The sequence below is a fragment of the Acinonyx jubatus genome, chromosome C1 (genome assembly GCF_027475565.1).
Source record: "Acinonyx jubatus isolate Ajub_Pintada_27869175 chromosome C1, VMU_Ajub_asm_v1.0, whole genome shotgun sequence".
Classification (NCBI taxonomy): domain Eukaryota; kingdom Metazoa; phylum Chordata; class Mammalia; order Carnivora; family Felidae; genus Acinonyx; species Acinonyx jubatus.
The window spans coordinates 64,008,959-64,027,240 of NC_069381.1; the positions used below are offsets into that span (position 1 = coordinate 64,008,959).

Here is an 18,282-nt window from a genome sequence, read left to right on the forward strand (position 1 = left end):
ATATAAATGAATAGGACTAGAGCTAAACTTACTTTTATCTGTATGCTGGGAAGTCTGGAATTTAAAGCTGCAGAAACTACTTTAAATCTCTCTTATCACCCTTCCAAAAATTAAATGAATAGTAGAATTTACCTTGAAGCCCACATGTTGTACAAATCCACTTTCAGCTTGCATCTGCTGGAGTTTCTGCTTCTTTAACTTTTTAAACTGTAATAGTTCCTTATATTCAGGTAAATTCCTATACATAATAGGAATACTTTCTTCATCCTAATAATAAAACAGAAAACAAAAATGTCTGATAATCAAAATGAACTAACAGGGGGTGCCTGGGTGGCTCAGTTGGTTGAGCATCCGACTTCAGCTTGGTTCATGATCTCGTAATTTGTGGGTTGGCCCCCATGTCGGGCTCTGTGCTGACAGCTCAGAGCCTGGAGCCTGCTTTGGATTCTGTGTCTCCCTCTCTCTCTGCCCCTCCCCTGCTCACGCTCTCTCTCTCTCTCCCAAAAACAAATAAACATGAAAAAATCATTAAAAAAAAAAAACACAACAAACAGTAAGAAATACACAGAATATTTTTCTACTAATAAAATATTTTTCACTTTTAAGATACTTTACCTTATAGGGCTGACAGAAAATTAGTGTTGCTATTAGCGATATTTTAGACTAACACTTTTGGAGGGCTTCTTAATGCAACAGTAATATTGAACTGTACAAAGTACCAGGGGATGATTCCTACCTCTGTCATACACTAATGCAGACTCAACCCTATCCCAACACATTCATGGCTCCTTGTGATACTCTTTATAATCTACTTCTACCTCATCTGCAGGAAGCTCCTCTTCTCTAAAAGATTTTTTATGCTTTCTCAAGTAAATATCACATTTTCTTAACAAAGAGCAAACCACTTTCTGCTCTGTATACTCCCAATAATCAAGGCAGGACATTCCTGTCTTACCCAAGGGGATAAACTAAATTACGAAGATGATCATTTAGAAGACTATAAAGAATGAATACTACAACTATAGAAATACATGAAGCTGAAGTTGACAGATGAATCACTAACTGCTTCCTACCTATTCTCCCAATTTATTTGTGCTCTGCCATCAATAATCCATTTCTTTCCTTCATGACCTCATGATCCCATGGTCACTAATATCTACAGTGCTCCTGAAAGCATCTCCAATTCACTGACCCCATCCATAGTCTATCAATCCTGGTCCAGATAACTCCTACCCCTCCCATTCCTCTTGCTCTCATATTAGGTATTATTAACTACAATGTTTATTTTATGTCAAGGACACCGGTGTCTATAAAAATAACATTTACCCAAGGTCACATAATTAATCAATTATGGAGTCAGGTGATTTGAACCCAGATTTGTCTGAATATTTAGTAACTCCTTATACACTCAGCAGCCTAAGGCCTAAATCTAAGAGCTACCCTTAATTTTTCACTGTCATATTTAATCCAACAAAATTGGTCACTACTTAACACTTTTCTTAAATTTTTCAAATTGGTCCTCTATAGTATCACTCCTTCCTCCAGCTCCACCATGATTTAAAATCTCCCAATGACTTCCTAACTGTCTACAGAGTCAAGTCCAAAGTCTTCAGCTGAATAAAAGATTGTTTATAATCTAATGCTTCACTTACCTTATCTCCCACCATCTTTCACTCATTTCAAGTTCCTGTCAACTGAAGTGTTAAATTACAGCTACTGTCTTTCTATATCAGCACTGAAAATGACATTAAGTAATGTAATAAATATCTAACACTAATAAATACAATGTGACTTAACTAGTTAAATAATGTGATATGGAATTTTATAGTGAAATTTATTAAATTCAGATATTTTAAGCAAATACAAAGAGTAGAAACTATGCCAAATTTTTTAATTTGCATTTTAAGTCTAAGGATACTATTAAATTTGGCCAACAAGACTAAGTAAAGTTAAATCACCACACAACTAGGATGGCTACTATCAAAAGAAAACAAAACAAAACAAAACAGAAAATAACAAGTGTTGACAAGGATACAAAGAAACTGAAACCCTAGTGCACTGTTGGGGAGTATGTAACATGTTGCAGCCACTATAGAAAATAGTATGGTGGTTCCTCAAAAAAGTAAATGTAGAATTAACATATGGATCTAGCAATTCCATTTCTGGGTCTACACCCAAAAGAACTGAATGCGGGGACTCGAACAGGAATTTGTACATCTATGTTCATAGCAGCATTATTCACAATAGCCACAAAGTGAAAGCAAACCAAGTGTCCAATGACAGATGAATAGATAAAATGTGGTATACACATACCATGAAATATTTATTATTCAGCCTTAAAAAGGAAGGAAAGAGTGGCACATGTTACAAGGTAGATGAATCTTGAATACATTATGGCAAGTGATGAAAGGCAGTCACAAAAGGACAGAACCTGCAGGATTCCACTTAAATGAGGCACCCAGAGTAGCCAAATTCATAGAGACAAAGTAGGAGGGAGTTGCCAGGGGCTGGAAGGAGAAGGCAATGGGAGATACTGTTTAACGGTTCTGAGTGTCAGTTTTCTAATAAGTAAAGAGTTCTGGAGATTGGGTCACAAAAATATGAACATATGTATTTATCACAATTAAAAAATTTTTTTAAATCCTCATAAACAGATTTCCTTGTTAAAATCATTTTTAAACTTTACTTAAAGAGGAGATCCTATGACTAATTCCAAATGAGGCTAAAATGGTGTATAGATTTTAAAACTACGGAAGTACATACATGTAATCATATGGTTTCTTTAGATATTGATTTCCTAAAAAAAGAACTTGAAATCTATAAATTTTACCACTAGTAGTTTTATAAATATCTGAACAGCTATTTCAAAATTCAGAATGATTTGAACTGGTGCTCATTTAAAAATAAATAAATAAAATCAACCAAACAAAAGTTAAATCAAATTCAATCTATTACATATATTAATCTACACCTCATCTGGCTAAATTTTGTTCCTCCTTCACATGTCACCTTGACTACCACTTCTTTAGAGTTCTTCTACTTAAACTCCAAATCTAAATAAAGAACTTCTTAAATAATTATAATCAGTTGTTTTTGAAGCAGTTTTTAAAATCTGTAATTTATTGATGTGATTACACATTTATCTCCTCCCACAAGACTAAGATTTGTAAGAGCAAAGATGATAAATATTTTGTGCACAACGATGCAGCTGACCTCTAGCAGGGCCTGATACATAAAATGTAGAATCAATATTTTTCAAATGAATAATTCTAATATTAACAAAGTACAAACTTAAGACACAGCAGATATTAGCTATTTTAAAAAGAAAAATTTGTGAAGAATACAATCATTTTATGGTAGTTTCATACCAAATTATACACTCGGTATTTGGCTAATCTAAAAACAGAACAAAAAAGAGACTTACTTTTACTTGCTGACCTTTCATTAAAATCTCCTTTGCCAATTATTATAAATAATCAGAGTATTAAGAAAGATATAAGGTAATCCTTTAAGCAAAGAACCAGAATCATGTTAGTTACTGAGGAAATGAATTTCAGGATGTAAAATAAAAATATTAACAGCAATAAAAAGAAATGTCTATGGATGGAAAGGAAAATAAAATAAATTGATCTAAATTAGTGTGCAGTCAATAACACCAAGAGGAATTACTTGAAGAGGATTTGACTTTAGTTCCGCAGTGGCATATATCCCAAGGCAAAAAAAAAAAAAAAGAAAAGAAGAAAGAACTGTCAAAAAATCTGTTTCCAGTAATCATACTACTGATGGTAAGGTTAGTATTATTATATTCTGAGACTACTGTGAGCACTATGAGACAAAGAAAGTGAGTATTATGTCAATGTCACTGATATCTAGGATTCTCAGCATGGGAGAAAGAAGATACATATTTAAGATCAATAAGGAGAAGTAAAATCCCCAAAGTCCTTAAATTGAATCTGAAATTAAAAAATATAAACTTACGATGTCTTTTTTTTTAATGTTTATTTTTGAGAGAGATAGAGCACAAGCAGGGGATAGATGGGGGTCAGGGGGACACAGTATCAGCAGTGCTCAGTGCTAACAGCAGAGAGCCTGATGTGGAGGCTAGAACTCACAAACTGTGAGACCATGACCTGAGCCAAAGTCAGACACTTAACCGACTGAGCCACCCAGGTGCCCCTGAAGTTTTTTATTTTTATATTTTTCTTCAAAAGTTTGTTTTTATTTTGAGAGAGAAAGAGAGAGTGCATGCGTGCAAGAGAGCACTAGTAGGGGAGGGGCAGAGAGAAGGAGAGACAGGCTTCACACTGCCAGTGTACAGCCCAATGTGGAGTTTGAACTCACGTACTGTGAGATCATGACCTGAGCCAAGATCAAGAGTCAGACGCTTAAACAACTTAGCCATCCTGGTGCCCCATTATTTTTAAACAATAATATAACCTATTTCCCAGCTCTATCCATTAAATAGATCTAGAAACAATGATCAAGCCAGCATCAAGTAGGATTCCTACAGTCAGGCTATCATCTCCACAATTTCCTAATAAAAGAAAGCAGGACTAATTCTAGGTCTGAAGAGGAAAAATACAAGACAATCCTAGAATTTCCTTGTCAGAACAGGTAATGAAGAAGCTATCAAAAACTACTAGAATCTTGTTCAAAGATCCCAAAATCCAACCTGAATAAGTTACAACTGACCAATGGGCCAATCTGAACACTAATAAAGTCAATAATATCGATGTACTGAAACATAAGAAAATAAATGAAGAATCAAGCAGTTATACTGCCTCTTCCATATGTACCTTAGGGGGAAACAAATAGTTGATGGAGAGGGTTACTTTATAGAATATTCTATCAAATAAGTAAAGAAGAATTGAGAGAATATCACTCTTTTGTAACATCTAATGAATTAATGAATCCAGGCAATGATCAATGGCTACTATGTCAAAAAAAAACAGAAAAGACCACCAGACTGATGAAAGTACACGTGAAGTAAGTCCTGCCCACCCTAACAAATCTGAATCTGGTCAATTATCTAGATCTACTATTGATTTACAGAAAATGCAGGTAGCAGAAAAACAGAGTAAGTGATAACAATTATCTAGACCCACTATCAATTTACAGAAAATTCAGGGAGCAGAAAAACAGAGGAAGTAACACCAGAGAGAAGCAAACAAAACACACACAGTGGTAAATTCTAATGACCCAGTTTTTCAGCAAAAAAGTTCTATGAAGAGGAAAAAGGGGGTGGGAATGAAGGAAAGGAAGAAATCTATTGTAAATGATTGGGGGAAATGTGAACTGAGTGTATATTTGTGTAAAGGATTACCTTTTTACAAACATGATAATAATACTCTGTAATGTCTGGGACTTGCCCCAAAATAATCCAGGATGGAGCTGAGGTGGGTAAGAAGTATAAATCAAAATAAGATTACAACAAACTGATAACTATTGAAGCTGGGTAATAAGTACATGTAGGTTCATTATACTACTCTATTTTTATATGTGTTTTAGAAATTTCTTTTATTAATATACTACATATGTTATATAGAATTCATTATACTACTCTACTTTGCATGTTAAAATTTCTTTTATTTTTATTATGTGTTAATATATATGATATATATTAATACATAATGATTTAACAATATATTGTTTTTTTAAAAGCCCATAAACTTCACTTGTTAATTAAAAGAAACCAACATTCTCTGAAGGATAGGAATAATTTAAAAATTCTGGTGTTCTCATTCTGTAACCTGATCTGTATGATACCTAGATAAATACACAGGTATATATATTTTCATATAAATAGATAACTTACTGATGCCTCTTCAATAGCAGTGTTCATGTGGCTATGAAAACAGGATCGGTCATCATCTTCATCCATATACACTGGTGGTTCATGGGAAGTCATGAAAGTGGAAGGTTTAAAGAGATGCTTATTAAGGGGGTGCTGTCGTCTGCTTGTGGAAGACTAAGCGAGAAAACAAATTTTTAATTTGGACATTGGAAAATCATTAAAAGAATCAAAGATACTAAAATACACTATTACTTCCTCCATGTCTATCTATTAAAAGGATCCTGGCTCTACCTTTCAGTACATGCTTATGTGGTTGTTTTTTCTATATTATCTGGATTTTTAAAGCACAACCAGATTTACAAAAAAAATGTAGGGGCGGGGGGGATACTCCAAAAACAGTATAATGGCTCACATGCTATCTAGCTTATATTTGTATCTCCAACATTGACCATACTCTTGACATTCAAATGCTGAACACCTCTTACAGTCATTGTATAGAAGATCCGAGAGGATGAAGTAGCCTAAGCCAGATATAACATGATCAAGTAAAAAAATTTTCCACAACATGATTAATGTCTAAAACTACTAACACTGATTGCTTACTGTTTGTCAACGTCATTTAACCCTCACAACGTTACTATGAAGTAGTTATTATCACCTCTAATTTAAAGATGGAGGTTAAGGTTCTTGTTCAGGGTGTTACAACTAGACAGTGGTAACACCAAGATTACAAACTGGGCCTGTGTGGGTCCAAGGACCTCACTCTCAAACCACTATGTAGACTTCCTCTCTTCATAAACAGTAGAGCCACAAAGAATAACCTCAGCTACAGGCAGAACCATCACTTCATCTGTTTCAAGATTCAAACTCCAACCGTGCCAAGGAATCATTGCGTCTATGGCTGGGCTAGATCTCTACAGTCAACAATCAAAATGTTAATTAACTTAGAGTTCAGTGCATTCAGGAGGGAATACGTTCAGGTTTCTTTAGTATTCCTTTTGTTACCATTACTAGTCTTAGCTGTGAAAATATAAGGTACCCAACACATCTAAAGTTAATTTGGAAATTAATCATAAAAATTAGAGCTATTAAACTGAAAACCGCTTATCAAGGTTCCAACATTCCAAAGGTATAGGATGAACTCTACATATGTGATATAAGTAATGCTATACGGGGGAGGTGGGGGAGAGGAGGGAATCCAAATTATTTAAATCAACTGAAAAGTTAAAATGAGCTTCCAAAACTTGGTAACAAGACAAAAAACAAAACTTGTAAAACATGGAGCTGTACAGACAATATTCTTAATGTAAAATTATGTAAAACAGCTTCAATAAGGAAACTAACAGCATTAGATATACTCTTAGCTTCTTATGTGAAGGAAGGCAGTAGTGGTAGAGGGCAAATAACAGGATGATTTACTAAGGAAATGAAAGAGGCCAATTATGTGCTTTATTTTTTGCAATTAAAGCAAAAAACCGTCTACAATTTGATGCAATGGTTTATGTAGGAGAGGAACGACAGCTTTTTTACTGTACAGCATAGAACAGAATAGTGGGAAAAGGGCTGGGATCAGAATCAGAGGATCAGTCGTTCTCAGACTTATTAGCTATATGACTAGACAACTGACTCAATTTACCTTAAGGCCTAGTTTTTTGTTTATTTTTACAATTGTATTTTTAAGTAATCTCTACACCCAACATGGGTCTCAAACTCACAACCCTGAGATCTAGAGTCACATGCTCTACCAATGGCATCGGCCAGGCACCCAAGGCCTAGTTTTCTCATCTATAAAAAGACTGTACAACAGCACCTGGTCCTCAGCTTCCAGTAAGAAGAGTAAAAACTAGCTATTAATATTATTATCAGTAAAGTGAAAGTGATAACACTACCCACACTTCTAGAACTGTAGTGAGAAATAATATATTTTAATAAACATTTCTATTTTTCGATTTACATAGCATATCTAAAAACAGAAATTGATTGTGTTTATTAAGAAGTCAAACATTCTAAAATTTGTAACATCACAAAGGCCTTTCTGATATACCCTCAATCTAAATCTTCCAAGTAGCACCCATTCACATAAACTAACCTACTCCTAAGAAAATAACAAATATAAAGATCATTCAATTTCACTGAGCAGCAATAATGGAAACCTACCCTGTGTCCATCCCCAATATAACAAAATGCTTAGAGTAAGTCAGATTTTAAAAATAAAACAACTTTGTTCTGATAAATGTATACACTTTTACATAGCAATTCTTTGATAAGTTTAATCAAAGATCTAAAGTTTACTTTCTCTATTTTCTTTTTTACCTTTTTGGAGTACATATATAAGTTTGGTGTTCTGCCTGGGACTGGAATGCCAGCTTTAGTTAGTTTTATGAAATACTTCTGCACTCGGCTGGCAACCTAAGAAAATATAATAAGCCATTTAACAAAATTACAAAACATGCATTATGTGAATAGTTCTTAAAAATTAAAATATACCTGTGTTATCTTAATGAATGCTAACAATCTAAAATTTATCATAAATCTAGATATAATTTTAAACTGCCACCAAACGCATTTATATGTTAAAATCTAGACAAAAAATCATTAAAATACAGGAAATTTGTTGGACTCCAAAGCTAAACGCATATTTTCAACTTGTGAACACTGTATTAAAAACACATCTATTAATATCAATGGTAACGCAAAGGAGAAAAACTGCTATATATTTTTTTAGAAAGACAATCAGAGATATTTACTAAGTATGTCACACATCTATTAGCACAGCCTAACCAAGTACACAACTTGGTGCACTCACTAAACATTCAAGAGACACTAAATACATTATATTCTTATTTTTTAGTAATGATCTGAAGCAGAATCATCTCAAGTTGTTTCTGAAGAAATCAACACAAAATATACAATGCTAAAAACAAAACAGAACAAAAAAAATCACATACTATAGCACTGTGTAGCTTAAAAATGATGTGGCAAATTTTATGCCAAATGCACTATCCTTCACTAAAAAAACTATCAAAAACAGGCCAGCAATATGCGGCCATCTCCTCAATTACCTGCTTTGCTGTCCTATTGCCCAGTTCATCTGCAATCTTCTGCCAGCGTCGAGATTCTACTTCTTCAGGAGGGTATTTCAGGAGTAGCTGTTCAAGCTTTTTCTAAGACAAATCCAAGACCAAGTTTAATACTGAGTTTCATAAATAAATACATTTACATAAATGAATAAATACATTCACACTTCCTTTTAAACTATAATACACCCCCCACAACTCTGCGGGTTAGGTCACTAGAAATCCTTGATGCGGGAAAATTTTCTAGTAAGGAATTTAAGCTTTACTAGGAAAAATGAGATTAGAGCATAAACCTATGGAAGAACTTAAAGATTCTCTGGTCACTTAAGTAAAAACACAGCACCAAAAATTTTTTTAATTAATTAGTAACACTTTATGCATTTTAATGATTTCCACTCACCACCTTTTCTTGCTAGACTATGTTTAGGCTTGCCCCATATAGATTTAACAAAAATATCTAAATTCATTTGGATTTAGACAGAAACTTAAACTTTTCCCTCCTTTGTGTGGTCTTCCACTCAAATATTTGATTTTTAAATTCTGAGCTATCCCCTAAATTGTCACACAGTGCTAAAGATGAAGAATAAACTGGATGCTTGAAATAAAGGTTTCCTAAAGCTTTTCGAAAACTGCTAACTTTATTATAGCTTAGGAGTTAATCCTCATATGAAAGAGAGATGTGTCTCAAACCTTATCCATGAACAGTCCTAGCCTCCTAGCCGTATGCCAAAATGTAACAGAACACTCTGGTGTGGCTCTGTCAGCTCCCCTTCATAACAAAAACAAGAATTCACTTTGAGGCACTGTTTTACTTGGCCCCAGGTTTTTCCTCTCTCCCAAAGCTGCATTACAGAAACTTTAATCCACCCATTTCACTATCTTTTTCAATCTACTTCCCACAACCAAGATTCCCGATTTAAAAATCATCTCCAAATAGGAATTCATACGTTCTCAAAATCCAAAATTCTTGAAGTGGGCCAAAAAAAAAAAAAAAAAAAAAAGTATACAGAATGAAGTTTAATATTTTGAATTTTTGGTTAAGAGGGATCACACACAACAATATATACTTTACTCATAATACCGACTCTAATCTGAACCTTTTTTTTAACCTACACAATTCAGAAATATCTATTACCTGTTCCTCAACAGTCCACAGTTGGTTAAATGTTTCAGGTTTGGTATCATCACAAAGGCGTCCTCTTATCATCTGCATATAAAACAAGGCTTTTGTCAAAAATAACAAAGACTACCATTTGATATAGCCAAATAATACACATATTGTGGAATTTTTTTATTAATTTCAAAATATTTTAGTAAATTTATTATATAATGTATAATTTTTTATTGTTTAGAGAATGTTTTCACATTCCTTTATTTCCTTTGGTTTTATGCTCCTAGCAATCCTGTGATATAGATGACAACAACTTCATTTTAAAGAAAAGGAAATATTACATTTCCATTCTGAACCCACATGTCAATCAAGGTTCATCTAAATACTAGTGGCAAGGCCAGGACTCAAATCCTGGTTACATTACACTTACACACAAAGACCTCTTATTTTTAGAATAAACAGTACATGTCACACAGTGTACTAAGCATGTTACATGTACTATTCATTTATTCCTCACACAACTCTACAACACAAGTAATATTAACCCCTTTTTATATAAAAGGAAACTGAAGCTTGGAGGCTTTAATATAAATAACATTTGATGTTCCACCGCTGGTAAGCAATACAGCTGGGATTCCAACCCAGGTTTCTCTTAACTTCGAAGTTCATGTTCCCACTATCTTCAGTGAAACACTGCCTAAATTTTAAGAATACAAATCGGGAAATGTTAACATATTTTATCTATAACTCAAATCTTCCTACTCCAACACTTCATACTGTTTACCTGAGGACGACTGTTTGAGCCTTCTGGACCATCACTCAAAGGCAACATAGAATATGAAAGGGACTCTCCATCCTTCTTAGGATCTAAAGGACTTTTTGGTCTAGCAGGTAAACCTACTAAAAAGAAGACCATGTACAGGATTATTAAAGCAAGACCGCCAGATAGTTCTCTATGTAAATTCTTAACATGTAATTTCTTACCTTTATCAAAAACTAGCTTTACTCTCCTAGTATGTCTTTTACGATTTTTAAATTCTCTTTCAAAGTTCCCAAGGCTATTGGTATATTGGTCCCATACAATCTCAGGCAATTGAACAACTCTCTGTGGATATGGAAGCCCTATATCAGCCTGGGGGGAAAAAACGTGACAGTTTAAATTTAACTGAAACGTTCAGAGGACTCCAAATCTAAATTATCATCAACTGGGCACTTCTATTCACTGTTTAAATCCACCAGCCAATAAAGTTAAAGATAATATAGTCTAAACATTAAATAGTAAAAATGATAGCTGGTAAGGAAGAATGAATGATATAAGCACTATTTTTAGATACAGCTCCAAAGCTGAACTACATAGACATACTGTACTTTATCACTAACACACTTTAAACATAAATAACAAAGCCAAGAAAGGATTTTATCTCTAAGAACAGCATATGAAATGTTTTGATTGCAACAGATGAAACTTGACACATGGAATTCATTTTAAATGTACTCCCGTGTTCATGACTTATTCATAAAACAATGAATTATTTTCACAATAATATAACTCTCATCACATATACAAAAAATTATGACACCTTGAGAATCACAGCTACACCTTCATTCTACTTGGAATTAATTCAGTTACTTAACCAACCACCTTTATAGAAGTCATTAGTTGTCATAATTACTAAAAACAGATCATTATAATCAGTATCTTTTGATAGGGATTTTGGTTACATATATGCATGTTTTTTTTTGCCAGAACTCACAGAATGGTACAATTAGAATTTGTGAATTTCACTATATAGAAATTTCACCTTAAAAATGTTTTAAAAAATAATTTTAGTTAATAATACGCATTCTAAAGTAACTTGGTGTGAAGTGTTCATGTCTGCAACTTTAAAATGCATTCTTGCTATAAGATGGAATGATGAAAGATTGATAGATACATACATGATAAAGCAAATACAGTAAAATGTTAATTATAGAATCTAGGGGTGAATATGTGTATGTTAACTATGTAATACTTCCAATTTGTCTGTGTACTTGACATTTTCCATAGTAAAATGCTGAGAAAAAATTAGCTCAAAAACTATGAAACCGAAAAGAAAAATCCAGTTTAACTGTTTGACACAGAATTCATAATTTTTATTTTATTTATATTACATTATCACCATCATCATAATAGTACACATTAGTCTAAGGTTCAACTTTTGCAAAATTAGAGTGTCTTTTAAAATAGTGACAGTAATATTGAAGGAAGCTAACAAGCCATAAATGTTCTCTCCATTCTATACAACAACATATACCACAAGTTTCCTCTATTTCAATTAGGAGTTTCTAAATGTCCATTGAAACAAACATATACATGTCAACAACTTACAGCATGGTAAATCTAAAGAAATAGGTAAATTAGGTATAGATGGTCCCCAACTTACGATGGTTCAACTTAGGATTTTTTCACTTTACAATGGTGTAAAAGTGACGTATGCAATAGAAACTGTGCTTTGAATTTTGATCTTTTCCCAGGGTGGCAATAAGTAGTACAATACTCTCTCGTGCTGCTGGGCAGTGGCAGTGAGCCGCAGCTCCCAGTTAGCCACAGGATCACAAGGGTAAAAAATCAATACACTGACAACCATTCTGTTCCCATATAACCATCCTCTTTTTAACCTTCAGTATAGTATTCAATAAATTACATGAGATATTCAACACTTTATTATAAAACAGGCTTTGTGTGAAGTAATTTGGTCCAACTGCAGGCTAATGTAAGTGTTCTAAGCACCTTTCAGGTAGGCTAGGCTAAGCTATGAGGTTCAGTAGGATAGGTGTATTAAATGCATTTCAACTTATGATACTTTCAACTTAAGATAGGTTTATCAGGACATAACCCCATCTAAGTTGAGGAAGATTTGTATACATGAATAAACACACACACAAAAAAAGGAAAAATCAAACTTCTAAATTAAATCCAGCAGAAAAACTTCTTTGCAAGAAATGTAAGTCATAATTGTTCAAGTGTCTGGATTTAATGTAATTCTGTACACTTTGATAAAAAATTGTTAAGATGGTCAATATCCCATCTCTGCTTCTGAGATAAAGTAAAAGGAAATTCAGTTCTAAATTATACCTGGAAATGGAGAACCAGCAAATAACTGACTGCCTATAAATCTAGTAAATAAGCATAATTGCATATTTTTGCCCAGCAGGGAACATGAATAAAGCAAGATCAAGTTTAATAAATCTTTAATATTTACTTTTCTATCACCATCTGTTTTAGTTGAATCAATTTTAAGTAACCACAGTAAGTGCTCTATCTTTTTGCACCAGCAAATGTTTAATAATGGCAATGCAGAATCAATAAACACCTAAGTGGACTCACTATACAAAGAGGGCAAACAGGATCCTAAAAAGTTTAGAAGTTTTAGCAAATCAATATACAGATTCTATATACATGATGATATTCAGTGATCTGAAGCATGGAGAGAAAGTAATGACTGCCAAGAAATAATACAGCTAGAGAAATCCAAATAATAAATTAATGCAACTAAGTGAAACAAAGTCCCCAGGGCTGTTCCCTCAACACCTGGTAGACCACTTTTTGTGACTCATTAAAAACTGGTAACTAATAACTATGTTACAGTGGTCATACTTTATAGGTTTTTTTGTTTTTTAAGGTGAGTAAGAAGAATCTTTTTCATAGTTTTTCAGTTTTAATGTTTTCATACAATGCTGATTAATATGACACCTCTCAAATTTATTGAACAATCAGTGGGTCCCTAATTCAAGACACACACTATGGTAATAAATGCACATCTAAATTATCTCCATATTTACATACAAGAAAGTGATAAAACCTTGAATCACTTTCAAATGGTTAACTGTTAAATATGAAAGTTCTGTTTTAAGGAAAAGAGAAAATTGAAAGGAATTTTTACACTAAAATAAAGGACATTATAAAATTAAGTAAAATTTGTATCTTATCCTCATGTCTTCGGCAACCATAACCTTAAAGACATTTAAAATAGTTTCTGTTCTTACCACAAATATTTTCTATCATATTACAAGGGAAATTACAAAAGTAACTTATATTTAAAGCAATTAATAAACCCTAAAGTAATTTTTCTTTTCACTTTATTAATCCTGAAGTTGTGAAAGAAGGAATACTCTCTAAGATGGGAAAGATAACAGGAAAAGATCCTAAAAATGGCTAGGCAATAGAACAAGTTCCTAATATAAAAATATTCAATTAAAGTTCCCAGCTATTTTCATTGGGGTGTATTTTGTGTGTTCAGCGGGGGGGGGGGGGGGGGGCGGGCATCATCCTGCCTTCAGTAGTATGGTTAGGTATAGAAGGGAAAATAATGAAACACTTAAAAAATATCTACCCATATTGAAAGAATAAATCAAGTTATCACCAAATATATTCTCAGTAACAGTGCTCAAAAACAGTGCTAATATATACCTTCTTCTGGAGTTTCTCCACAAATCCAATGGGATTTTTTAGTGCTTCTTTCTGGTGTTTGCCTAAACTTTCAAGGTCCTGGACTGCTTGAGAACGCTGAGCCTCGAGTACAGCAATCGTCTGTAACAGTCTCTGATAACTACAGAGACAAAGAAAAATACCTCACTAAAATTTTCTAGTAACAACAATAAATTAAAAACTGAGTTCAAGCCATGATCTACTATTAAGCCACACAGTCTTTTTAAAGTTACCTGAAAGAGTTTAGTAAAACATATTACTGGGAATAAATGAGGTCTTCCTGAGTTACGAAGTACCTAGTCAGAAAATATCAGTTAGAGAAAGCAAAGCCTTATTCCCCCATCTTAAATTTTTAATTCTTGAACCTGAACAAGTAAAGAAAATAAGAAGGCATCTTGACTTTCCAGCAAAGTCATTAGGAAACTGCTAAATAAAAATAAAATAAAATCATAAGGTTTTAGCACTAGGAGGAATCAGCAAATCCAGCCCCTCTGTTGTACTCTGTTGGGAGTAAGGAATCCGAAGTACATTTTCTTGCCCAGAGTTACAGGAAACTGTCAAATAATTCAGATATGATCTTAGGTGTCATGGTTTTCATTTACTCTATTATACTCCCACACAGGAAGTTTACTTTCTAGGCAATTCTTAACTATTAAACACTTTTAAAGAAGAAAGGCCTTAAAGATATTTACTCCCTATCTACAAAGGTCTGTTTAGCACAACTGACATATAGTTTTACCCAGACAAATCTACTGTCTGTCATTATCCTGAAATCTCATGATGGTATGTGTATACTAGTTAATTCTCTTTATCTCTCTCTCTCTCTTTTTGGTACAAATTGTCCTGCTTCTCTGACTGATGTCTATTTCCACATGTTGATACACATACATATGGAAATATGTTACCCCAAAATCCTGAATGTTCGAATACACTGTGCAAAAACAATCAAGAACAAGTCATTCCAAGTTTGCTTCAAACTAAGTGGTTAAGTCCTTAACGTGTAAGTAAAACATAATTTTCTTTATGGCTTCAAATAAATTTCACTCCATTTCCCACTAGACTGTAAACTCCATAATGGCAAACACATCTGAGAGGTTCACTGTTTTATCCACTGTGCAACACACTTCCCAGCATATAGATGATCAATAAATATTTTTTGATTGAACAAATGAATAAACAGATGTTCTGTGCAACCAAAGTCTCTTTTAAGTTCAGAAGTCTGCAAACTAGCAGAAATTTCAAAGGTAAGACAATGTAATTCTAAGGTTCACAGCCATGGCATAATTCCAACATGACATTCTTCACCAGGACACTTTTTAAGCACCCTGCCTAAAAAACATATGCTATTCTTGTTCTTGAAATGTTTATATTAAGGTAAAAACTGCTAACATTGAAGGGTAAATTCCTCTGAAGCTAAAGATACTTCATTGAAAAGTTAGAACTGAGTTAGAAAGCAAGGACCATACTAAGTCACTCCTGGATAAGTTACAGATATGGAGTCTAAACTCACTTTCACAAAGCTCTCATTTGCTTTGAAATGTATGGAGCATACAAACCCTGCCTATGCTGGCTGTTTCCACCAGGCAGGCTCACCCAGGCTCAATCTTAAGGTGATGGTAGTGAGCTGAGTACTGGAACCTATCCTCTCTACAATACTCTGAACTGCCTGCCACACTTCAACTTCAGAAGTCCTTCCCCACTAAGTGAACAACAAAAGACTTCTCATGGTGTCTCTATAACATGATCTCTGTTTTAAGCAAGAGTTGCATACATCTGTATCATCAATATAAAAATGGCTATGAGCCTATTAAATTTTCAGCAAACTGTTGAAAGCACAGTTAACAATTAATAAGGAACAAGAACAGAGTTATAGAAAAAATAAGCACAGGCTTGAAAAAAAGTGCTACAGTCAGGGCACCTGGGTGGCTCGGTCAGTTGAGCGTGTGACTTCAGCTCAAGTCATGATTTCATGGCTTGTGAATTTGAGCCCTGCTTTGGACCCTGTGCTGACAGCTCAGAGCCTGAAGCTGCTGCAGATTCTGTCTCCCTCACTCTCTCTGCCCCTCCCCTGCTCTCTCTCTCTCTCTTAAAAATAAAAACACTAAAAAAAAATTTTAAAAAAGTGCTATAGTCAGTTGTTGCCACTAGGAAGAAAGCCTCTCTTTGAAACCAATAAATTGTTAACAATTTTTAGTGTACTTAAAGTATTCCACAACTCTGACTTTAAAAAAATATTTCAACAGATATGACAAAGTATAATTCTTCAACCTCTATTTGCTTCTCTTTTATCAAGATAAAATGATTATCAAATTGAAAGGCCTATAATAAACATTGGCAAAAGTCTTAAAATCCAGATTAAGTGAAATTAAGAAATATTAAGAAAATTAAGAAATATTGAGAAAATAGTAAATTCAAGTCTTCTAGTCCACCTAATTTGAATTATTTCCTAGAGTATTCAGAGATTTTACCAGTAAGATTACCACATATATCCCCATACAGAAATGGAAGGAACTGTAAAAACCTGGGGTGACATCTTAAAAAAATATATATATATGAAAAAAATTTTTAAAATATGATACAAGCAAACATATTTTCAATCCCACCTACCCACCCACTTAACCTCCAAAAACAAACTACTGGAAGCTGATCCAGACATCAATCAAGGCAGGATTCATTTGTTCATTAATTTCATAATTATTTACTAAGAGAATAAGATGCTAAAGCTTTAGTAATTATCAAAGTAAATCAGGCATGGACTTTAGGTATAACAGAGGAGCTACAATTACACCAAAGAGGGAGAAAAAAAGCTATACAGGACTGAATGGACAGGATTGGCCATTTTATTGGGGACAGAGGATGGGTATGTGAGGGTCCATCATATTAGTCTACATTTTTGTAAGTCTGAAATTCTCCACAATGAATTAAAATAAGAAAACTTCAACTTAATGGAGGATGTTACCATTGTATTCCTCCTGGACTGGTCAGATCATCCCTCTTACTATATTCAGTTCTGCTTTACGAGAGACAAACAGGTTCATGAAAAGACAAGATGGATGAGAAAGTATAGAATAAGAAATAACAATAGTGTCTAACATTTACTGAATGTATACTATAAGCCAGACGTTGTATTTTAAGTGTAATAACACAGTCCTCATTATAAACTTGTAAGATAGGTACTATTATCTCTATTTTACAAATAAGGAAACCAAGGCACAGAGTAAGTAATCTGTCAAGATCATATAGCCATTTATTGTGGAGATGTGAGGTAAAGAATGGTTAAAGACTCTAAGAATATTTAGCCAAGAAATTAAATCCTCCAGTAGAATACTGTTTCAATCTTTATTTAATACACAGCTATGCAGAAAAGGAAACAGATTTGTTTTACAGGGTCAAGAGTCAAACAAGAATCAAATTGTGAAAGGCACAATATGAAGAAAAACATTGTCTTAGTCAAAACTAATAAATGAAGGCAGTATAGCACCCAACCACAGATATTCATACAGATATTTAAAGGAAATTCAAGCACTAAAAATACTCACACTCTTTAATTCCAGTAAAACATGCTACTTTCACACTTTTGCTACTCATTCAACAAAGTAATCTGTAGAATGATTTTTTTAAATGTATATACTTTTGTATGAATGCAAATATAGTAACATCATTCCCACAAGGACAACTCTGTATTAAATCTATCAAAAAATATTTATTTCTAAAAATGAATCCAGTGCTAAAAATAGTAGGCTTACCTGTGGCAAAGAATTGTTAATTTTATTGTCGCATGTCTTCAACATAAGACAACTTTAGCTTTTATATTATGGAATTATATTTGACT

General features: G+C 33.5%; 1 protein-coding gene across 8 annotated transcripts in view; it reads right to left on the bottom strand.

Annotated features, from left to right (window-relative positions):
- The window catches only part of ZZZ3 (zinc finger ZZ-type containing 3), a 110,470-nt gene that overhangs the window by 13,270 nt on the left and 78,918 nt on the right, over positions 1-18,282 (bottom strand). For 6 of the 8 annotated variants that reach the window (XM_053214264.1, XM_053214262.1, XM_053214263.1 and 3 more), the window contains 8 exons: positions 14,433-14,571; positions 10,967-11,114; positions 10,767-10,882; positions 10,007-10,078; positions 8,857-8,958; positions 8,108-8,203; positions 5,816-5,968; positions 133-267 (listed from right to left, as the gene is read on the bottom strand). In XM_053214264.1, the coding sequence (XP_053070239.1) occupies positions 133-267; positions 5,816-5,968; positions 8,108-8,203; positions 8,857-8,958; positions 10,007-10,078; positions 10,767-10,882; positions 10,967-11,114; positions 14,433-14,571 (961 nt within the window). The remainder of the gene's footprint in view (positions 1-132; positions 268-5,815; positions 5,969-8,107; positions 8,204-8,856; positions 8,959-10,006; positions 10,079-10,766; positions 10,883-10,966; positions 11,115-14,432; positions 14,572-18,282) is intronic. The other 2 variants (XM_053214266.1, XM_027058831.2) reach the window with 1 other exon arrangement.